Source organism: Larus michahellis, chromosome 5 (assembly GCF_964199755.1).
Source record: "Larus michahellis chromosome 5, bLarMic1.1, whole genome shotgun sequence".
Lineage (NCBI taxonomy): Eukaryota > Metazoa > Chordata > Aves > Charadriiformes > Laridae > Larus > Larus michahellis.
This window is the reverse complement of record NC_133900.1, coordinates 16,701,110-16,725,132: the sequence shown is the minus strand read 5'-3', so window position 1 is coordinate 16,725,132 and position 24,023 is coordinate 16,701,110. Positions and strand designations below refer to the sequence as shown.

The 24,023-nt window shown below is 44.5% G+C and overlaps 1 protein-coding gene across 4 annotated transcripts; it reads right to left on the bottom strand.

The window, feature by feature from the left end:
• Positions 1-23,336, bottom strand: SETD7 (SET domain containing 7, histone lysine methyltransferase). Of its 4 annotated transcripts, XR_012587240.1 has the most exons (13): positions 23,225-23,328; positions 18,025-18,154; positions 12,670-12,871; positions 10,604-10,793; positions 8,860-8,941; positions 7,629-7,746; positions 7,167-7,324; positions 5,188-6,205; positions 4,016-4,166; positions 3,733-3,916; positions 3,052-3,158; positions 2,656-2,899; positions 1-1,749 (listed from the first exon to the last, which is right to left on the bottom strand). XR_012587240.1 is itself a non-coding variant. In XM_074588928.1 (8 exons), exons 1-8 carry the CDS (start codon positions 23,262-23,264, stop codon positions 6,025-6,027), a joined length of 1,101 nt encoding a protein of 366 aa, XP_074445029.1. In that variant the 5' UTR covers positions 23,265-23,336; the 3' UTR covers positions 2,484-6,024. The 4 variants fall into 4 exon arrangements, 1 of the variants encoding a protein (XP_074445029.1); XR_012587238.1 differs by lacking the exon at positions 3,052-3,158 and having other exon boundaries at positions 1-2,899; positions 4,016-6,205; positions 23,225-23,336; XR_012587239.1 differs by lacking the exon at positions 1-1,749 and having other exon boundaries at positions 2,484-3,916.
• Positions 23,337-24,023: the final 687 nt, after the last annotated feature.

Below are 24,023 nucleotides of genomic sequence, written 5' to 3'. Positions count from 1 at the left end.
TTCTGTTGAATATTTTAATATCTGCATTGCCTTCATAGCGCAATTAAAGCAATCTTTAAAATTCACTTATTACAAATGTTTGTCAAGTCTTATTTTTCCCCAGAAACATTTTTCTTACTTCCTTGCACATACACCCAAACACACTATAAAAACCTCATTCATAACATCAAAGGAAGGGCAATCATCATTCATGTAAACATCTTTCTTAGAGTTATCCATTTTTTAAAAGTCATGAATAAACCTACAGATGTTCAGTAAGGCTCGTAGTTCGAGTACAAATGTCATAAAACACCTATCAAGTACTGTATACAAGTTAAGTTCTCCGGGGTTAACTGTTACCACGCGTGTAAGCTTACCCCAAGGATTATTCTTTAGCACTTAGTTCTTCAGAACAGAGACACCCAGTAATTATGGGCTAAAGAGTATTAAAATAGCAGAAGGCCCAGCAGAAACTGTTAGGTAAAACACGATTTTAGTCTGGATCTTAGCTCAAGAGTTAAATTCAGTACAGGTACAGTAGGAAAGGTTTTCTAGGAGGAAATCTGCAGAAAGGAGGGATGGGTCCGCTTGTACAGTATCAGGGAGGGACAAGCTGAGAGGTATGTCCTGAAGATGTGACTGGCCTTGCTATTGCAATTATTTATGACAGCCGTGTGTAATGCTGCATAAATACTTCCCCAAATAGCAGAAACGACCATTTGTAATTGTAAAGATCATCTGTTGCATCTCCCTTTAAAAAAAAAAAAAATCTGCTTATTGGTAACCAATTACACTTGCATCTTACAAAAAGACATCCTTTTAAATTTGGTTTAGATCTCACTGGAACCTTTTTTTTTTTTTAAATATTCATTCTACCATGAAAATATTTCATACAAACATCATTTTACATACAAATATGTTAAAACTTGTGAAGAGGGTCTTCCCACACTCATGATCCTATGGCTTCAACATTTAATTGCTTAGATTTTTTTGTGTATATGTGTATATTTCTCCTGGAAAAAAAAAAAAGTAGTTACAGTAAAATTGGTAGAGAAAGAGGGCAGGAGCTTCAATTGCCTGAAGACAGAAGAGCGCCAAGAGGAGGGTCCATTCAACAGATAGTGAGTGACCTTAGTGTTCAAAACCTTTGATCTGGGGCAAGTAAACATGCACTCAATCTTGCACCTTTTTTTTTTGTTTAAAAAAAAAAAATCCCTTAAGACTGCTTAGAAACCGCTTCGTCCAAAAAAAATATAATTCTCGTGTTCCCAGTACACAAAGCAAAAGGAACAAGAGTTCTCCCTGGGGTGCTGGTGAGGGTGAAGCCTGCTCAGACCCACAGGTAAAGCTGCTCCCGCGCCTGCCTTCCTCGCCCAAATGCTCTCAGCATCCGACGCGGCGGTGGAAGGGAGGAAGAGGTGTCTAACGCAGCACCCCAGCATATAAGGAGACACATCAGCAACGTTGTTTTCAAAGCAACTGGGTTTTGTTTTGTTGTTTGGTTTTTTTTTTTTAAGTGCTTGGAGGTGAATTCCTCAGGCACCCACAGCTCCAGCAATTCCGCTGTGCCAGAGGAAGAGAAAGCAGCAGGTAACCGGCTCTCTACAACTCGTTACCTTATCGCAACGCCAGCGTTTTCCAAGAAGACTTCAAATCAAGTGAAAGGATAGGAATCACACAGAGGTCTCTGGGACAGAAGCGCCACCGTACAGTTCCTGGTGCAACCGAAGTGGTGAGCACCGGTTTCAATTGAAGGACAAGGGCAGCCAACTGGGAAGGAAACAAAAAAGTGGCAATTCCCACCACTTCTCAGTTTGTCGTACCGGACAGGGTACGTTGGCTACTCTGCTCCTCCAGTGCCTGGCAGAGGGTGAGAAATCCCCAATTTCTCTCTCACTTCCATGCCAGCAACGTGCTACAACAGCCCCAGGAAAGAAACCACAGCCACTGCCAACTGTGCGCAACACCGAAAGAAAGCTCCGCACCCGAAAAGGCTGGACTAAGGAGAAGGCTCCCTAGTTGCTTCCAAAACATGTGGCCTCCCAAAGGTCTCAAAACCTGCACGAGTCATCCAGGAGCTGCCTCTGGGCACATGCAACTGCGCAAAAAGTCAAAAAAAGCCATCACAGCTCTCACTCTGGTCACTGAAGAGCCATATCCACCTATTTCCTTTGACTTTTTCAATAGTCAAGACTTATATGCATTTATGTAGGTTAAGGTTTCTTTAATTGCTACCAAAACAAAACAAAAAAAAAGGAAAAGAAGCCTTTTCAGATTTGTGAAGGAAAATCGGGTATTTTAGTAGATCCCCAAAAGTAAAATGATAGCAAGAGACTCAACTTGAGACCACCCTTTTCCCCTCTTATCCAGAGGAGTGACCCAGCAGCTGGTAGCCCTCAGCTGTAACTTCTCATGCTCTCTTGTCCCCAAGATTAACTGCCTCTGCAGAAAACTAAGCTTCTGTATTCTTGGTGACAAAACACAGTGCTGCCATAGCAGGAAGATCCATTTAAGATTTTTTTATTTTTTTTTTTTAAAAAGAGACAATCAGCAGCCCCTAACACAGGCTGGTATAGGCTCCTTCTCATACAGGAGCTTGGGTAACAACCCTCCCACCGCAGAGGAGCCACGTGCAGCACTGCAGGCCAAAGGCAGACACTGGGAGCTGATCCGTACCTGAAAAAAGCAGCAGTTCCAGGTTCTCTTACGCCATTCTTTAGCCACAATGGGTATCCTGAGAGCCAGCTGCTCACCCAGGCTCAGCTGACAGGCATCGGCTCTTCTTCCCGTTTCCATGCTGACAGGACAGGTCTTTGGCCAGACTCTGAGAAGCAGAGCTTCTTTACTTACTGCATATTCACCAACAGTCAGCTGCATCCAACAGGCTCCAATGGACTGCTTGGCGAAATGACTGCTTCCCCTGCTCCAAATTAAAACCAATTTTTGGCGTGGGTCTTGTGTTACTACCGATAAATAATTTTGCTAAGCTGGTCTCGCTATCGAGTGATCCCCAGAAGCTGAGCTGCAATACGTTGACCGAGTTAAGGCATTATTTGGAGTTCTGTAACTAACCTGTGTTTGAAGCGGTGGTTGCCAACGCATACCTCTCAAAAACCTCTGAAGGACACACTGAGCCCTTTCGCTACCCGGTGGTAAAAACCATCCCAACCATCTCCACTCTAACAGATCACAAAAAGAAAAAAACAAAGAGGAATTAAAAGGCTTGGTCCTGAATCAAGCCAAAGCAGCTTTATAATCTCCACTTTTATAGAAGGTTGGTCACTGAAGAAGGGATCTACAGGAGGACCAATAGATTTTAACAGAGCAGAGAGAAAAAGGACAGTAGAGCTAACAGAGACAACAGACACAGCTGTGGCATACCACCAGGCTACAAGCATACGCAAGAGAATCTGCTTGACTGTCACCAAATCAATGGCTTTTGAGAAGACACAGAGGGTACCTCAGCGCCTTTTTTTAACCTAGCATTTCCCTATTTTAGGATGCAACCTTCAAAGCTGATGTGCGAAGAGCACCTATCTGTATTTACCTCAAAAATCAGGCAATATGAAGACTGACAAATCTACTAAAACGTAAGCAACTCCACATGAAGAGGAGACAGCCGAGGAATCGGAGACTGACCAGAATTGAAGCCAAAGGAGCTCTAGAGATCAGAACATTTTAAGCACGATTCTCTAGCGGGCACAAAGACGCCAGCAGTCCAAAGCAGGTTATCAGGACTGTGGAAGGAATTACCGTCTATTCACAGCAGGATTCAGTCATGTATCTTCCCTCTCCTCTTCCCTGGACTTACACACAAGCCTCAGCTTCGCAAACTTCATGGTCCTGGCAGAAGAATCCACAAGATACACACAACAGCTCACTACCAGCAAGACACGCTTCGCTGCAAACGGCTGAAACAGCAATGGTCTAGAAGGACCTGTGGGCAGGCAGGAAAAGATAAAGACATGCATATTTCTTTTTGAGGTTGATTTGCTGAAGCCGTGCTGCCCATCAGCCTTTGACAACCCTCCCTCACCTGTGAGGCTCAGTTCTGCCTCTGCCTGCTCAGCTGGAGTCCCTGAGTTGTCACCTCTGCCAGCCACCTGCCTCGGACGAGAAGCGGAGCTGTGGCCTGAGCCTCCAGCGTGAGGAGATGGGTGGTGTCACGGCTCACATTCAGATCACCGCTGGAAGAGTGTCAAAAAGCCCTGAGCCTACTTGTCCATCGCCCTCCCCCCCAGCCACCTCCCAGCACAAGCACAGAGCAGCTTTTATGCAAGCTTAAATGGTGAGGTGCTGGAAAAGGTTTGCTATCAGTCACAGAGTCTAATCGGAGCCCCAAATTAGAGGGGTTCTTATTAACTTGTTACAGATACCAAAGCAAGGATTCTCAGACTGCACAGAACAGCAGCCTCATCCTTCCGCTTGCAGGTACCAACCCAACCCGTTCTCCACCTCTAGCTCCCCAGACAGCCAGGCACCTCCAACCGTCCAAGCAACCAACCAAAATGTGTTGCCATAGAAAGGTAGGTCTGATTTCCAAATCATTTATGTTACATATATACAAACTCTTTTTAAACTACAAACATTTAAAGAAAGTGTTGCAAACGCATTTGAGTTTTTTCCCCAAAAGCTGCTAAACCCAAAAGAGAGCATCGGAGTCCCAGAAGGGTTCCTGTATCTGGACCGAGATGATTATTTCTCTCTTATACAGCATTAGGCAAGAACTAGTACAGTATCTGAAAAAACGCACAACAATTTCCCTAGCCCTGAAAAATCCCAGAATACAGCCCTGCAAATGAATTTTCACAAGCCCCCTGCTGTTGGCTGCACCAAAGCTATGGATTGACTGCTGTTCCTAAATATGAGCAGCGAGTGATGTTTTTACATTCATTGTCTTTCAAAAACAATCTTTTCACATCTTTTTTTTTTTTATCTTATTTTGATATCTCATACTATGTTAATTTACTGTGTCTTAAACCATTACTACTAAAAGACGGCTACAAGGCTATATCCTTTGTCAACTGAACACATACAAAAGCTACAGCTCTCCTTAACCAAGTACTACAGCCTGCCCTCAAATACATACACCTCCTTTAGGATAATTCAAGCGTCTCATTGCTAGAATTTTTGCCTTGAGAACTGGCTGCTTTAACAGGTGAAATACACAAACCCACTCACGGACACTAATGCAAGTAATGTGCTTGCCTTCCAGAACGCGTACTTCGGAAAGTCCTTCCAAAAGTGAATCCGTTTTCTCCTTTCAGAAAATCTTCATGCAAAGAACAGCTTCATTTGCGTGTCATAATCATAAATTAAATAAAATAAGCCAGCCGTAAAGGCTAGATAAATATTAGGTTTGGACATGTTGCTATACTATTTAGAGAGCCACAGAGACCAACACACAGCACTCTCACATACACACACAAGCCTTTCCACTAGTTAGAAAGGATTTTCTCCTGCAAAAGAGGATTCTTAGAAAGAACAACGTTCAGACAAGAGGAAAGGGGAGTTAAAACCCAGCCTCCTATATGCTAATAAATAAACTGCTCTATTGCAAGATTCAGATCAAAGGTTTAAAAAGGCAAAATTATGCTACTATTAGAGAATATCAAAATATTACTGTTATCATCACAAGTGGCATATATGCAAAATGCAGTTGCACAATAATGCCTAGGCAGATAGAGAGCAACACTAAGTCTGCCGACTAAAAGTGAACGATATACCCATTTTAGTTTTCTGTCTAGTCTTTTGGCATCTTTGCATATGGTGCAAAAGCAGAAGCTACCAAAGAATATCACGTCTCGTATAGAATATTAAATAATTTCTCCAGATAAGACTGGTGCAACGCTAGCTAATTTTAAATCTGCTATGAGTAACACAGTCAAACCTAGTTAGTATGCAAGAAACTTATCTCTTAACACAGAATGCAAAGTTATGATGCAACAGCATGAACAATCCCTGGTTGTCCAGTTTTCAGTATAAAGGTAGTGCATAGATCCAAGTTTCTATTTCAGTTTGCTGAACGGAGAAGGAGCTCCCGTTTCACTTTTGCTGGGCAGCCTGGAAAGCTTTCAGTTCCAGCTGGTACCACTCCGGTGCTTCTGGCCCGTTTTGCCCAACGGGGTTGTGATCGTATCCGTAAGCCACTGTTAATTCTTCATCCTTCTCCACAGCCCTGATGGTACGGATACACTTGATAGGCCCAAAACGAGGATGAACAAACCTAGACAGAGAATAAACACCTTTGCTCGGCTTAGCTGTCAATTCACAGACTCCGTTAGCCCCTTTTACATTTTCAGAAGTCACTCACAGTTCAGAGTAGTATCACTTAATCTGATATTGCTTCGAGTCAATCTTATGAAGACTTAAGTAATAAGGGCAAAACCATTGATACATTAGATCAGCTTTGTGTAGCTCTATTTTTCAACAGTCCTGCAACATTGCTTGCTTGTAATAAGTAAATAAAGCAAAGTTAATCACTGCCACACGCCTTGGGCTTGCAGAGGTAAAGATCTGCACAACAGTAAAACAGAAAAGATTATGAGGGACTGGAGAGCACAGAAAATTGCTCACCTTCATTTCCTCAGTACAGGTTACCCACCAAATAATCATAACATACTTCTGTACATCTTCTCTCAGGGTCCAACAGTAAAGGGAACTGGCTTATTTAATGAAAGTAAACTATTTTCTACTTATCCATCTCCACAGGTCTGTTTGTTTATACATCCGTATAAAAATATTTATATCCTTGAGCATGTGCATACATCGAAAGTTTCCTAGTGCTCTGCACCAACCACAGAGCAGCAAGATGCTTATTTTTTGAGTTTCAGAAATGACAGCATATTTGATGGCACTGGTCAAGTAGTTCACCGAACACGGTGCAGAGTCCTACCCAAACTAGGATTTAGAGAGTTGTGCTTACGCATTTTAGAATCAAGAGGCAGCTCCTAAAGTTCATGACAGAATTAACACAGCTGCAAACTTCAAGATATTCCACGGTGTAACTCCCAAGAGACATCAAGCACCCGCAATGCCAGCCAGTTTCCAACTTGGCCCAGGTGAGCAGGAACTCATCCCAGTGCCTGGACCCGTCACTCCCAGCCCCATTCAGCTGCCCAGAAACACCCTGGGAGCCCAGACTGCCAGGCTACAGCTTCCACTCCGAAACACGGGACTCTACTTACGGGTCGTAGATGCAGTTAGGAGTGAAAGAATGGTTGGCCTTATGCCCCAGCGAGGCACAGTACTTGGCGGCGTGGTTGTAGGGCTCTGGCACGTCTATGACTGTTTCGTCATCCAGGGATATTGTATTTCCGTTGAGGGCCCAGTCTCTGCTGTCTACCTAGTTTGCAAGGCAAAAATCCAGTGTGTGTGTGTGTGTGGAGGGGTCAACTTTGCCAGCAGTTTGAAAGCAAACATTCAAATATATGCAACTAAAGCTTTTCCTGTATGTATGTCAAAAAAAACCCAACCCAACCACTTTTTTTATTTATACATAGGTGAACATGCACTTTTTTTTTTCTTTCAATAAACTCCATCATGTTAAATCTTAATGGTGGGAAGGGGGCAGGTGTAAAATATTACTAAAAGGAGAAGACTTCAGAAGGAGCAATGAAAATTCAGACTGACTTTTTTCTCTCCTTTACCTCCTGGTGTGTAATTCGCACTCCGTTGTAAAAGGACATAACTGTACTGGCTTCTGCTGCTATTTTCGAAAATAATCCTTCTCCAGCACTGGAAATTAGAGAGACATCAACATACACCCTACAAGGGGAAAAGGACATGGAATTAGTGATTGGCTACAGTTTTTATTTTCAAGAAGTATTATCACAACACCACCGGCATAAAGACTAATACTTCAATATAATAATAAAACTAATAATAATAATAATTCAAAAACTCCAAATGCAACTCCTTCTCCTTCCTCTCCTCCATACGTTCTCTCAATTTTGGTAAAACAGAGATGTGGTGGGAAGTTGGGGCAGGCTTTATCTATTAGTTTGAAATTAATTTTTTTTTTTAAGTGCCAATCTACTGTTACTCCTCAATGATGGCTTCAACTCAGGAATACCCTCACTAACATTCCAGAATCCCAGAGGTACCCACTAAGCTGAGGTTGCTGATGTGTACATGCACAGACGAGCAAGAGTTTTCAAGGTGAAGCCCTAGATCTTTAAGCACTTGATGGAAATTAATGACAGCATTTTACTAATCACTTATTTAGAGATTTCAGACTATCTGAAAAGACTACAATCAATGTATCTACAATGCAAGGACTTTCAAAAGTCTAGGTAAAAGTGTAATTGTGGAATAGTCACAGAAGAGATATCACTGACTGACTATGATGCAACAATTGCTGAGGAACGTGTTTTGACATTACAGGGTTGTCACAGACTATCTCACTTTCCTCCAGCTTGATGATTTACTCTTGCCACTTTGCTACATCTGTAGGGAGGGTAGAAAACTTTGTACAACTCACGCCATCCAGTGAGACACACTGAATGCGGCACGCTGCAACCTGAAGCTAGTTACACATCTAGGAAATGGGGAACAGCGTACTTTTTTGCGCAGAATGCTGTAGATACAGGCTATTACTGACATCCAGAGCTTGACTGAACATGTCTTTGAAATGCTAAGAAATTATCCTAGTTTAATCTCTTAAAAAGTATTGAGTGCAAGTTCATTGTGAGAATCAAAAAGAAATTCAATCAAGTCAAACGCTGACTGATGTGCAGTAATGGGTTTCATTTCACAAACTCTTAACACATTTTTTTCTTAAATTTTAAATGAGAAAAGCTTTGCAAAATTAGGCCCTAAATATGTAACAGCAAAGAAAAATGGACAATATTGAAAGAGAGGAGAAGAAAAAAAGCCTACCTCTCTGACTCATAAGGATCAGGAAGAAGTGCATTTGTAGAAATGCACGATGAAGTAGATTTGTCAAAACTGTATACTGGGCCTAAAAAAAAAAAAAAACACAAAAAACCCCCAAACAGAAATCAACAAAGGAAATAAACTAATTGTCAGTACTGAAAGCATGCAACCCTTAATTTAATCAAGGCATTCAAGAACTACATTTTAAGGACTGCAAGAAATAAGTGTCATATGCTTCCAAACAAAGGTATTCAATAGAACCGCACCTGTAAAAGGTTCTTGATTATTTTTTCCCCTTAACATACTAGAGTAGCAGTAGTATCACAAAAAGGTGATATATGTGTTCTTCAAACTACTAACTTTTAAAGGACAACTGGACAGTCTTTCAAAACTGACCCTCCCGGAGTCTCTAATTAAAATCAAAAAGCAAAGCAAAATTTTAAATGATATATTAATTAACACATTAAATATAAAAAAATCTTGGACTATTTCATATATGAAATGTTTTCCCGTCCAAATCCTGAAGATACTTCGGCCAGAAGATAATGTTCAGTAATCATAAAGTACACTTGCTACAGTCATTTATTTCCTGCCATTAATAAGCAGCTCAGTGGTGCAGCTCTAATTACATCCTTACACCCCTCTCCAATCAACTGCCAGAGGACTACCTGGGAGATAGGTTAAGATGCAGGTGGAAATAAAATGGGAAAAAAAACCCCCAAACACAATATTACAAAGTCTGATAAAAGGCCATTGTCCCTGATGTCCAAGAACTGTTCCGGCCGAAGGCAGCTTCCTCCAGAGTGTAATTCGATCCTATTTACAAAGGACAACTGTACCCTCTCCGAAGCCATCTTTTAAGTTACATTTTGATTTGCTATTACAACTGAGAGATTTAAAAAAATAAGAAATCACATGCATTTGCTTCTCAACACCTTCTCACTGAGTTTTACGTTCTTATTTCGTATCAAGTGAGACAATCTTTGCTGGCAAAACAATAAATGTGTTAGCATAGTCCCTGTTTGTTACTCATGGCCCTGCCCACAGCTTAACCCACTCACCTCCAAAACATCACATACACCTCACAGCAACAAAACTACTCCAGAACTATCGGCCCAAGGCACCGCTGCCCTAGAGAAGGAGCACTGGCTACATGGGTCGAAGGCAACACCCTGACCTCAACCATTTCATAGCCACTTTCTATCAGCAGGACTAGACGGACTGAAGGGTGCTGGTGAATCAGACTGTTACACAACAACTGAATCTAGTTCATTAATTCCAATCCCTGTGTCCTTTCAGTCCTGTAACACAGATGCCAGAATGTTCACAGGGCTAACATTCACTTGCACAAAAGCAACTGACAGAGCTACAACCAAACCGTGCCATCCCTCTCCACTTTTAGTTATTTTACTAACAGAACAATGCCTGTAACTGCGCCAGCATTGACACGGTTAGGCAGGTTCTCATGCTGGCGCCGATGGCAATGGTGTGTGCGAGGAATGGGGTACGGAATGCAGTTCAGCAGCACCAACGCATGGGCCACTTCCTTGTTCCCAGAGCAAAGGGATCGCTCCACGTGTCTTTCTGTCCAACTGTTGAATTCAGGAAAAGGGCTTCTCACTAATAGACTTATTATCTCATCACAGCCAGCCTTTAGAGCCTCTAGAGGGGAACGTAATAGAAACCAAGCCGTTTGCAGTGAAGAGCTGGTAGCAAGAATACAAGTTTCTGTGTTAGCTGAACTTACTGCCTGGCACTACTTCAAACTGAGGTTTCCCATCCTCTACAGACGTCAGAGTCGCCAGTTTTGCTTCTATCATTTCTCCATCTATGAACCTTCCAGAATATGCAGTCTTTCCATCAGGGTACACATAAGCTATTTTCTCTCCAGTCATCTCCCCTTCTTCATTCACTTCTCCCACAAGGCTGCCTCCATCCTGAAAGCATGGGCAAGAAAGAAAAGGCAAAGCATTTAGTTATACTTTTTACTATCTTCAGTAAATGAAAAAGATTTTTCCCAACTTTTTAAAGAAGCAATCTAAGCTACAGTAAATTCAGATGTGAGATCATGAAAATGAGTGAGAAACAGACACATGAAGAAGGTGGGTGAAGTCATTCCAGTCAGGATAAAACTGATAAAAGAAATTAACAGGGTTTTGTTTGAAAACTTTGTTTGAAACAGGCAAAACCCAAGGTCTTTCCTTCCACATAACACAAATATTGAGTTTCAATCGGCAAAATTTTTATGTGAACAGTCTGTGAACCAAGGCCCAAAGCCACACACAAACTTCGTCTGAGGTTTTTTTAGTATGATACTGTGCTGGAAGAAACAAAAAATTAAAAAAACACTGCCTTGCTCACTGCTAATTCATGGTACATCAGAAGACCTGGGCCTATCAAAAAAAAAAAAAAAAAGACAAATAAAAAGATTTGCTGGACAACTGGGGAGTTTCTCTGTCCCCAGCAACCCCCCACCATATCAGGGGGTACTCCACAACTGTTTGCTGAAAGCCATCATCAGCAACACTTTTTCTCTCTAAGGTTTACACGTTTTAGCCCTGGGCTTTGCCATCTGTGATTTGCCTGCAACTCCAGATAAGGTCTATTACGGAATTGCAAAATGAGATGCATAGATTAGCACAGGTCTAACGACTTCAGGTGTTTATTTCAAAAAGGACAAGGAAACATCTTCAAATGATGCCCTGGAGCAAAAACAGCAGGAACAGACTGATTTAGATCAAGATCGCCGGGCACAGACTCTATTTAAGAGTTGCACCATTTTGTTCAACTCCAAGGATGAAAGAGCTTCAAACATACCGTAGTAAGGAACAGTGAACCTTAAATTTTGGTAAATATTTGTGCACATAGCATCATGCACAGAACCATGCATAAACAAATGGCAAAGGTTTTTTCGAAACACCTTGTATCCTTTAGTCTGGCAAGATGATAATGATAAAGAACCTCTAAATACCCACATTTCCAGAAGGTACAGCAACACCTCGTCATCTGGAAGATGAAACAGGAGACATATGACCTGAAGGGTCAGCTGTGTGTATTTTATACACTAGTACTGGAAAACTGACACTTGTTTGGCAGCGTACACCAAGCATTTTTTCATTGTAACACACGTGCTTAATGGCAATAGTGAAAACCAGGAAATAAAATGAACAGCCAATGGCGAACATTTGAAATGAATCTGCAACTGAAGTATGTACGTATGTAGCACAGAAATAGATTGGGTTTTGACCAGCAGCTTAATTACATGCAGATGTTTCCCCCTCCTCAGCACAAGGTAAAGATTGAAAGGTTTAAGTCTGGAGTGCTCTATAACACTGCATAGGAATTAAAAAAAAGTTACACCTGATATGTTGGGGGAAGCTACACTTCACAACATACCCTGCAGAAACGGACAAAGTCTCCCCTCCAAGTTAAATAAGACCTGCAGGTTGCAATAGCTTGCGTGGCTCCCATGCTCCTCACCTGCAGCCAGCACTACAAAGTGGCAAAACCACCAGCCCAGCCTTCCCAAGGAGATAAATGCACTTCCAAGGGGCTGGGTTCCCTGGAAGACGAAAATAGTGGAGGTATCTCGCAGCCTTGCTGAATCCTGTCTACTGGGCAAACATTCAACACTGAAAAGGTTTAACTGTATGTTGGATTATCCAAAATGAGAATGCACAGATCTTCCACCCAGGTTTTTATGTGTTGACTTTTGGATAGCTGGGTCATGGTGGATATTTGTTTCAGCTGGGGAGAAAAGACAGACACATAATGGTACTATTCTGCAATAAAGAGTGCAGGTGTCAGGCTTACCGGGTAATAAATCCAACAAACTCCATGACGAATGTTGTCTTTATACTGCCCTTTGAATATCAGCCGCCCGTCACTGTCATACTCCTGGGCTGGTCCATTCAGCTCTCCATCCACATATGTGCCATGAAGGACCACTCCATCCTCATACGTGTAGATTCCCTGGCCTTGCAGGGCATCATCAACATAGTACCCTTCCAGGGTGCTGGTGAAGAGAGAAAAAACAGCAGTGGAAGCCACCCCTAGAGGTATTTAAAAGGCAGGTAGACGTGGTGCTTAGGGATATGGTTTAGTGGTGGTTTTGGCAGTGTTAAATTGACAGTTGGACTTGATGATCTTAAAGGTCCCTTCCAATCTAGACAATTCTGTGATTCTATGACTATTCACCTCTCTAAGAGGCCAACCCAAAGCCTTGACACGAAGCACAGCACAACCCTGCTCGTCATTCTGCATATTAGTGGTCCAGAGAGGCTGAGGGGAAACCTTCAAGGAAGTCAGGTCCTAGGAGGAGGTAACTGTTGATGCCTGGTTTGCTACTGCTAGGTACCCTACAACCCTCCCCCGAAACGCACACCACCACTGCAACAATCATAGGTTTTCTTCATTTTCTCAGTGTCCACTCTCCAAGGGCCTGTCGCAGGGCAGAGCCATCCACAGGCATACTGCAAGGAATGATGAAAGGGTCGGCAGCGGCTCCCAGGGCTCCATCAGTGGGACGTCACTTCCAGTATCTCTCCTCTGTGCCCCACCAGGCATCACTACCCACCATGTCTGAAACTCTGATGTGTTTGCTGGTTTCAAGCAAATTTGAGGGGGACAAAAGAAAGGGTAGTAGAAAGATAAACCTGACTTTTTTGGAAAGCCAAGACAAAAAACAGAAGCTTTTTTCTACAGACCTCCAAAGGCAGAGACCAACTTACGCTGTCCTTTCACCAGGGTGCGCTGCATGGGCACAGCATTATTCATCTAAATTACATTGCTGAGCTTTGTTTATAGCCTGCAGTAGCAAATTACAGCAGCGAATGGACGCTCGTGGTTGAAGAAGAAATTATTGCTCAAGCAGGCTACTCTCGCGTTAGGATTTTCTACCTCCTATGTTTGGATCTTTACTGACATCTCTCTGGTGAGGTGAAATTGAACTGTCACACAGGTGGACCGCAAAAGGGCACAAACTGCAACCTGCTACCAGTGCACTGTTAGCTCCCTAGCGATACATTTAGCAGCAATCTGTACCAGATCTGCTGAAAGCACTGGCATTTTTCATGTATTTCTATTAAAATGGAACACAGCCTGTCAAACAGAACTAGTGCTGCACTTGGATTTGAACAAAGAAACATTTCACTTCAGTTTTGTCTTGCAAAACCTTTAGAAGGGGCACAATAACATCCTGCGATCTGCTTCGCTCCCTTCCTTAAAAAAAGACTGCTGAGAGAAACTACTAAAAATGAAAGCCTAACTGTAAAAGAGGACCTACTCAGTTATTTCTTTCTCAGGTTAGAACTAGCATAAAGAAATACAAAAAACTGTTTAGCTTTTACCCCAGTATATTTAGCTAACAGTCAGCTGCAGTACACACACTTTCACTGCATAATTCTTTTTCTGATGTAGACTTCTAAGGTACAAACGCAGTGTCTGGGAGCACATGATTCTACATGTTTTAAAAAACTCTACAAAACATATTTTCAAGAGTTGGGAACGGAATGTTTTCTCAGAATTAGCTTTCTGGTTTCTAAAGCTTCGCTCCCTGCTGGGCAACCTCACTGAGGTTTTCATAGGAAAATACACTACAGTAAGAGAAGGCATATTATCCATGACAAATAGCGTGTTTAGAAACAAGACTTCAGCTTTGGTTTTTCAGACCTCCCTTCATAGCAATGCTGTTCTAAGCAGCTCCTTTCCTCACGCCGTGCATTGTCCCACAGCAACGCTCACACAGCCTCAACGCGAACCAGATGCGGAGCAGGAAAGCTGTTTTACTTCTCAGTCGGATGAATTTCTTGATCCGGGTTGCTACAGAGCTGCACAGACAGCTATGGCACCACAGCACAGGGAAGGAGCAGAGCAAATGAGAGAACCACCAGAAATCTGTGCACTTACTCAACTACAAATGACACCACCTTCTCCTCTAGTTTATCACAGATCACCAGATTTGAATTTCACTGTAGCTGGCACCACACACACAGTCCATGTGTGGGATTACTCTTTAAAAGAAGCAGGCCAGTTTGGTCTGTTTCATTAACTAAACCCCCAGTTTCTGTAATGAAACAGACCAGAAAAACCTTCTTGTTACCTTCAATGGTATTAGTTGAAGTTAACAAGCTGCTAAATTACAACAGTGCTTCAGCACTGGAAAAAAACATCACAGCTTTTACTGTGACTCAAATTTCTGTATTTCCTTTCTTTGTATTAAAGCTCCAAACAATGTCCTCTTCCTACTCTCATATCACCTAAGGAAATCAACAAAAAAATACCTAAAGAAAGAATTCCATGTCTTTCAACCTTGCCGAAAAAGTCAGATTCTCTAAAACTTCTATACTTCTCACAGTTTTTGGAGTTCTATTTTTCCCCCCCCCTTTTCTCTCTCTCTTTTTTTTTTTCTTAAAGGTCTCAAAGTATGGTGTCTGCAGCCAGACACAATACTTGCAGCCAAGACCTGATCAGACAAAGAGGAATAAACAGCTCCTATGTCTTGCATAAACAAAATCTTGTTAATACAAACCCTGAGCTAGCCAATACTTTTCCCATTTGCTTCTCAGATTATCACGTTGTGGACAGTGTAAAATTTTACTGACATCAAGATTTATCAGATGTACTGTCTTCCCACTATCTACCAGGCCTAGAGGGGATTTAGGGTAACCACTACCTAGAGAATAAATCAGTGATAAGGGCTGGGGAAAGGGGGCAATACTTGCTCCCATGTGCCTCCAGGTATGAAGTTCCATCAATAGACCTCCGATCCATTCATCCCTCGCTCCCTGATCTCCCACCTTTCCCTCTATATGGGAACACTGAAAACTTTTCCTTAAAAATAATACCATTCTCTACTGCGTTCTGGGAGATGTCAGTTCACAAGAGTTTCTAGTTAAGGGAGAACAGCAGCTGGAGCTCTGAGCCAAACACCGCGCTCATGACCGTAGTTATTGCACAAAATGTTTTGTAAAGTGCACTCCAGCAAGCCTTAGCTCAAGTACATAATCCAAAACAGGGAGTATGCCAGAGGTGAAACCTCTCTCTCTGAAAGAGCATGTTGGTCTTGTTGCATTTTTGGAAGGGGGGAGGAAAAAACAACTGATATTTCCTTCCAGGTTTCCACTCCCTTAAACAATCAACAGGAAGGGGGTAGCTATTCCAATAAAGGGAAGAGTTTTCACAGAGGCAAACAAGGCAGCCAGGCAGCCAATCCTACTTCCCAGCACTAAAAAAATGAGAACGCTTACACTGCTGCCAGTCCAGTGTCTGACAGGACTCAACCACTCCCAAACAACAGAGCCACAGCAGTTCAGCTGTCAGCCTTTACCAGCAGCCTGTGAGGGAAACAGATCCAGGAATGCTGAAAACAGCTAACTTACTGCCCTGAAGCACACAATACTACAAGGGGAGAGATGTTTTGAGGGATTTTGGGGATTCTTTTCTCTTCTTGATAAACACTCAGCCTTGCCCATGGTACAGTTAATGGAAACAGCACGTCCTGTTTTATGCCAGGTCATTCTTCCTGCAACACGTCACGACACCTGAACCATCCTCTTCAGAGAGCAACTTACTCTTGCCAGCTGGGCATAGCTAGGTAACTTGCAACGAGTAACTAGAGTCACTGCTTGGTTAAGACTGCTTCAGCTAAATTAAAACAAGAAGTCTTTATAAAAACATCCCGTTTTTCAAAACCGTATTACAGACTATTTTTGTGTATTTTCATTCTGCTAGTTCCTGAAGTCATGCAGTTGCCAACTGTTCCATTTTTTAAGGGTTATGAAAATTTAAAAAAAAAAAAGAAAAAAAAAAGACGACTTGGCAACACTGAAGCAGTACAGAAAAGGCTCAGCAGCAACTAGAGTTTTCCCACAGAGCACTGCCTGTACCCTGGATTACTTGGAGGAGCAGCCCTACAAACAAAATAGCGGGTCAGTTTCTCTGACTGTACAATCAGCAACTGCTCTGCTGAGATCATCAACAAGCACAGAAGCATTATGTACATGTGTCCATAGAGCCGCTGTCTGCCAACTTAAAAAAAAGGCTATTTTAGAGAGGTCAGCTGCTGGGCAGTACTGATTTTCAGTTACTCACACAAGATTTAATAAGCCCATTACCAACAACAGTGGGGATTTTTCTTCATCCAAGCTTAGAGGCCTGATCAGTTTCTGCATAACTGAATAAATAGATTATCCTTCTCATGAAAAAAAAAACCTCAATCCCCAGTATGAAGCAATTGCAAAGGCAAGTACAGACAAGGAGCTGACTCACTGAGACAGCACAATACCTCCGCTCCTGCTCAGAAGTTCACTGAGCGGGAGGAGAGTAGACCCGGCACGACTGTCAGTTTAACGGCTGCTATTCATAGTGCCACCGACAGCTGCAAAACCATGAAGAATCGTGTCATTTTATACATCTGCCGCTCCTTTGGAGGAATTCTGAGCAACTGCAGAGAGAAACACTGCAGTTGGGGGAAGATGTACAAGGTGTTCATAATGAAGACCTAAGAAGAAAATACACACATAGGAACAGACTAGCCAAATTTCGCTGTCACAACTCCCAGTGAAGAGACGGGAAATTATAGGGGCTTTTCTGAAAATAAATCAGACCACAAGCAACTTGCAGAGGATTAGGTAGAGTTGGGAACAAAACCATATTTAACTCAGTCCTTTAACCACTAAACAATTTCCAAGACCAAGCAGAGGGTAAGCCTTTTTCTGTCAAGGCCCTACATCTGCGCATGAGGTCTGGCACAGGGAGCTCCCAGTCCAGCTGCAGTCTCTGTACAGAGCTATAAGACAAACAAAGAATTCCACCTAAAGTTATGCACTAGAACTTCATAGTCCAAGTCATCGTCAGCATGGTTTCCAATAGCTCTGACCACCTCCCAGTTCTTATGGTCTCTAATTAGTTCATACCTTTACAGTGCTAAAAGAGCTCACGTGGCTGCATTCTCCCACTAGGAAACAACTCAAAGCACCACATTACACAAAAAGCCCGAAGCCCACAAAGGTACGGCTACAGCAGCGCTAGAGAAAACTTTTCCAGCTACAGTTTCTAATGAGAAAGCTTAGCCAGAAACTCAGCAGCATACAATCAGTGTAGATTATTTTGGTATCACTGCAAGCAGGAGGCAGAATACAGAAGAAAAACTGAAGAGTCGGTGTTTACCTTCCATCAAAAAAGAAGAACTTGCCGCGGCCGTTCTTTTCTCCATGGACAAAGTTTCCCTCAAATCTGTCTGTCGACGAATAGGTGACTGTACAGAATCCATGTGGCAACCCATCATCATCTAGATGCCCTGAAATAAAATCCAGACAAAGAGCAAAAGCACACATTAAACATTATATAAAATTGCAAACCTGTTCTGATTAGGTAGACGCTTGAAATGCAGTACCTCCATAGTGCAAAACAGCAATCCACATCAAAACACTTCTGTTAGGAACAGTGCTCAGACATTCAGTACAACTTAAGTCTGTACTTGTGTAATGCACTTCACTTAAAATAAAAAATAAAAAGGGTCAGGATAAAAGAGAAGTGATGAGAGACAGGAGAGAGAAGAATAAGCAAAAAGACATGTTTCTAAAAGAAACAAGGGTCATACTATTCTAACTTGTGTTAATATACGTCTTCAAAAGTATAATAATTCTTTATCTAAAATATATATTTCCTGGTGAAAATAGAATAGATTTAGACTTCGAACCACTGAGTAAGAAAAGATTTGGTTTCTTCTTTTGATAAGTGCATGTCTTGCAACAATGTGGGTGTGCCACCTCATAACTATAGCCCCAGGAACTTAAAGAAATAAAGGCATGTGATATCTACAATACTATGCTCTTGCAATATGCCAGTCAAGTTGCTATTTCATATTTTAAATGCTGCTCTCCAGTGCCTCTCTGTGTGATTGCATTACATCCCCCCATCCCATTCCCCTTCCCAGCCGTATCAACTTTCCCCATTACAGCTGTTGCACATGGATCCTCATCTGCGTGGGTCTGTATCTTACAGAATACAACTGGCCAACTCTGATTAAGTTAAAGCATAATAAGGCTCCCATTGCATCTCCATCTGCCTCTTCAAAACCGAAAGAAAATAGAAGGAGAGTGTTTTAAACAATTGCTGCTGTCTAGTTTACCTGTGTGAACTTGGAGCCCTTGGCACTGTGTTGGCAGAACATTGCTCTGCCTGCAGAATGGAGATGCTCAAGCTCAGCGGGGCTGCTTTCAGCACAGCGATGCGCCAGATGCGGGTTTAACAAGCTCCCATCGTGACATTTTAGCAGGTATAAATTTTGCATGAAAACTGACGAATAAATAAAAGCTAGCGTATATTTATGTTCTTCCACATTTCTAAATAAAACCTGACCTCTGATCCCCCTGAGTCTCTTGGTGAGGCATACAAAGCCTATCAGAGATGAGAGAGCACATGCATCCACTTCTACAGGCTTCAGATCAAGCTCTTCCCTGACCAAATTTCCCCTAAACTGAAAAGGTTCAACGCACACATGGAAAGGCAGAAACAAACTCCAGTGCGAGGGGGAGCGATTACAGCCCAGGCTGATGCAGGGAACAAGAGGCGCTTCAGAATTACCAAACCTTGAGTCCTATGCCCAGGGAGAAAACAAGCTGTGCAGACAGCAGCGGCAGAAGCCAGCCACTCATGCGGCTTCAGAAGTCCATCTATTCATGCCCCGATTGCAACAAGTCCACAGGGTTCTGTGGGGACAAGGGTACCCAGAGGGCAGACGCATACCCACTTGTTCTTCTCACATCACCGTAAGTTACTGCTTCCTTGAGATGCTTCATAGCCCCTCAGGGACATCACAGACAGGGCACAGCATGGGGCTGCATCTGGTTAAGAAGTCCTCTCCAACGGGGCACATGACCTGCCCTAGCCTTTTAATACCAGAACGATTGACAGAAGAATGCCATATAGCCCAGGATGCTTTGTCACGATGTATTTTCAAACTTTTGTCTATCTCACAGTAAAATTTCATTAAAAAAAAAAAAAAAGAGAGAGAGAGAGAAGGAGACACAAAGATAGAGGAAGGCAAAAAAAGAGCTAAGTGAATGTTCCTCAAAGTAATCAAGTATGGCTGGTTTATTACCCATAATAATGTGCAGGTTTATTACCCATCTCCTGCACTTGTTACACTAAGTATGGAAATGCTCCGAGAAAGAAGGTGTACAGAAGAAAATAATGGTGAGACATCTGAACTCATCTAAGAGCCAAGATTCCTTCCTTCACCCTTCCCACGCATGCTTCCCAAAGTTTCTCTCGCACCTGCTCTGGCACTTGCCTAGCACTCTCTGCAACTAGTGCAAGTCACCAATTCGGCAGAAAATTCTTCCCTTCATCGTTTTGTTGCTGGTTTGGGAGGCTGGCCCCACGCCCCACCGCCATGGTCGAGCTGGGTGGCTGGGAGCTGACCTGCCCCTCTTGGGGGGCAGCAACCCACCTTGCTTCTTCCAGTTCAGCCACTGTGCAAAACACCACCATGCTCTTAAGTTCCCACTCCAAGCTATGTTGAAAACAGTTTAAAAAGTTAATAAAACCAATCAGACACTGCTTACTGCCCAAGCCGAGAGGAGTAACAGAATAAGAAGAGAGAGCAAAAGTAGTGTGTGTGTGGGAGCTACATCACTAAAGGCTTTTAATAACTTTGAAGAGGAACCCTTTAAAACAGAAAAGGCAGCGCGCCGCTCTCTCCAAACAGAAGAAAGGCTTTTTTTTCCTCCCATTCAGTCAGGACACCCTTTTTTGTAGAAGGGAAAAGTTTTAGCAGTTATGTCAATTTAACTAAAAGGTCAGGGGAATTTCTGATGTGGACACCTCTTTTAGAACAAAACCAGCTATGTCATCATTTAAGGCTTCAGTTTTATCAATATGGGAAGGGTATACTGGTGTAAGCTAACAAACCCTAAACAATACAGTACTGGTTTTCCCCTCACTATAGGAGCAAGACTTTTATAAAACACTTGAATTTAAAAAAAAAATACTAACAGGATTGATCAAAAAAACCCAACAACCAAACTTCCACCTTTGTTCTCTGTGACTATTCGGTTTTGTCAAGATTTTGCTGGAATGCAAAGCCCAACACAAAAGCTGCCATGTTTATACACAGCACGTATGTCAGGACTTTTGCACGCTAGGATACAGGCTATCCCAGAGATTTAAATGGTCAGCTTTGATCGGATGGCCTCTATACAGAGTCTTAATCTCAGACATAGTACAAAGAATCCAATTCTTCTAATACGCTAGAGATTTTCCCCTATTGAAAAAAAAAAATTTCCCCCAACAAAACAAGAGACATTCAGTCTCTCTTAGTCAATAGGGGGGGGAAAAAAGTAATTTCAAGTTTAATTACATAGATGCGACTTTTCCCATACAGCTGAGGCCTCAGGCTCTAATTCTGTTCCTGGTGAAATCAATGGAAAAAATCCTCATTATTTCAGTGGGAGCAAAGCAGTGTTCCACTTCTCTCCCCCATTTACGAAAACAAACCCAAAATGTCTAAATATATTTTTAAATTATTGTAAAACCTCAAGTTTGTCACTTCTCTAAGGGTCTCTCGAGACCTCTCTCTTAAGCTTAGACCATGAACTTTTCAAGAAAAGGAACTACACTAATAGGGGCTCATTCACAATGCAGCACTTACCCAAAACACTGATGTATACAAACCAAAGATAAAAGCCCTTTACTGTCAGTATTACTATTACTTAACAGAAGACATACAGTGTGCACCATTGATAAAAAGATTCCGGCCTCAAAGATGCCAGACGGATGTTTTAGGAATAGCAACAATAAACTAACCCCTCCCCCCCCACCACCAAAAAAAAATGTGTTGATTTCTGTCGTATTTCTAACTTCCTCCGGGCAAGTGCAAAAAACACCCAGCCAGCCTATTCGCCCCTAAACAGCACGCTGCTTCTGTGGCACTTGGGAAAACATGCACTTTCATATACACTGCTGAATAACATATGCTTTAAAAACTCCTTTCCTCAGCCCACAGAAACGCTAAGCAAATCCATGATACAGCGGAATGCTTTACCTGCGACAGGAGGATCAAAACTATGACCCTTTGCCCAAGACGCAATTATAATCCACAGATTTGCGGAGCCGGGGGGGAAGGGAGGGGAAAAGACACACCCGTTCGGACGCAGGGTGCTATGGATGGGGTGTGCCCTAAGGATCTCGCTCCCCTCACGACCGTGTTTCACACAACGCGGCTTCCCTGCGGCTCCGTCACCACATACCTAGGCGATAAATCCCGATCCTCGCTGCAGCTGCTTAGCTGGCATCTGCTGTGAGACTAAGCTGCCGTGCCCGGCCTCTTCTTCCGAGAACTGGGCTGCGAGGCCTAATCCTCCTGCCATGAGACACACGCAGCCCACCGCCCAACAACGAGCGTGACCGCCACCTCGTCATTCCAGTCCGCTTAATCCCAGCGGCTGAAGAAATCCAGGATTGCTCTTCCCGGCAGGACTCGAAACCTTGGGTGGTGGTGGTGGGGGGAGAGCCGGCACTATCACCCACCGCTTTGCCCGAGAGCCGTGAGATGGGGGCCAGGCCCCACTGCCCTCCCAGATGCCCCCTCGCAGCATGGCAGCCTGCGGGGCTGGGTGCCGCGGCTCCCACCAGCGACGCCCTTCCATAGGCCCCCGCCCCTGTTGGTTCTTTTTTTTACCACTCTGGAAGGGCGAGCTCTCCCCTCACGAATGGCGAGCAGAGAAGGGGGTGGCTGTTGCCCACAGGGCCTTCCCGCTACCATAGGGGCGACGAGATACGGCCACAGCCGCCTCCTCCGGCTGCCCTCTTCCCTTTGCCGCTCGCCCCAAGGCAACTGGCCCTCCGAGGGGGGGCTGCCCTGGCCCCCAGAGCCCTGAGAGAGGACGGGCATCCCCCGACACCCCACCCCAGCCCTCCGAGGGGGATACCGCACCTCCATGGAGGGAGCCCACCTCGCCACCGTACCAAGGGACTCGGCAACCGCCCTACGCCACCTGCCCGGGGCCGGGGCGGGCCAGACCCACCCGCGCACCGCCACCCCGTTATACCGGCGCCGGGCCGGGCCCCATGACACGGCGCTGGCCCCCCCACACCTCCAATCTCTCCGGTAGCCCCCCGCCCCCATCGCCTCCGGTCACACACCGCCACGTGCGCGGCGGCGGCAGCGCGGCCGTTGCATAAGCCCGCTGATGTCATGCGCTGCCGGCGGCCCCGCGCGCCCCTCCCGGGCCCACCGTTCCTCGCCCCCCCCCCCCCCGCCCTCGCCATCCTCCCCGGCACCCACGAGGACGCCCCTCCCTCCCTCCCTCCACCTCCGCTCCCCCCGCGCCGCCGTCCGCCGCCCCCCCGCCGGGGCAGGTACCTTCCACGGTCTCCTCCAGCGTCTCCTCGTCGCTGTCCATGGCGGCGGCAGCGGCGGCGGGCGGGGCGCAGCCGCGGTAACCCGGGCGGGCGCGCGCGCCTGGCCCCGCCTCGAGGGTGGGGCCGCCCCATAGGCCACGCCCCCTTTCAACAGGCCGGGAAGGGCGGGGCGCGAGGGGTGGGGGGGTGCTGAGGCGCGCCCTTTAAGGCAACAAGATGGCGGCCGGGGTGAGGTTTGGTCGGGGTTCTGCTGCCCCAGAGCCGCCTCCCGTGGAAAGCGCCGGTGGCACCGCAGGTCTGACTCCCCCCTACAGCGCGCTGACGGGGATGGGCACGGTGCTGAGGCGAATGCGTGAGGAAATGGTTAAATTTCTGCCGAGGAATGTGCCAAGCATGGCACGAAGCCACATCCAGCGCTAGGCCTCACAGGGCTAGCGTGGCACCCGCGGGCTCCTGCTCCAAATCCGCAGTTCGCCTCACACAGCAGGCCACCTTACGGGCCCCTAAGGGGCACCGTGATGTCGCTCCTCCCTCCCCGCACCAAGAACTGCACTTGGTCTGGTGCCTCTGACCTGAGGGATTTAAGGGGCTGCTGTGGTCTGAGGAACCTGCAGCAATTTGTTGTTGTTTGGACAATTATTCTCTCACCCAATGACCTCTCCCAACCCAGGAAGGGGGACTGGGGAAGAAACAAGGAAACCCAAGGGTTGAAATATAAACAGATTTAATAGAATAAGACTAAATAATTAACAGCACCGAAGAACCAATATCAATCCCGATACCAATATAAAATACACAAG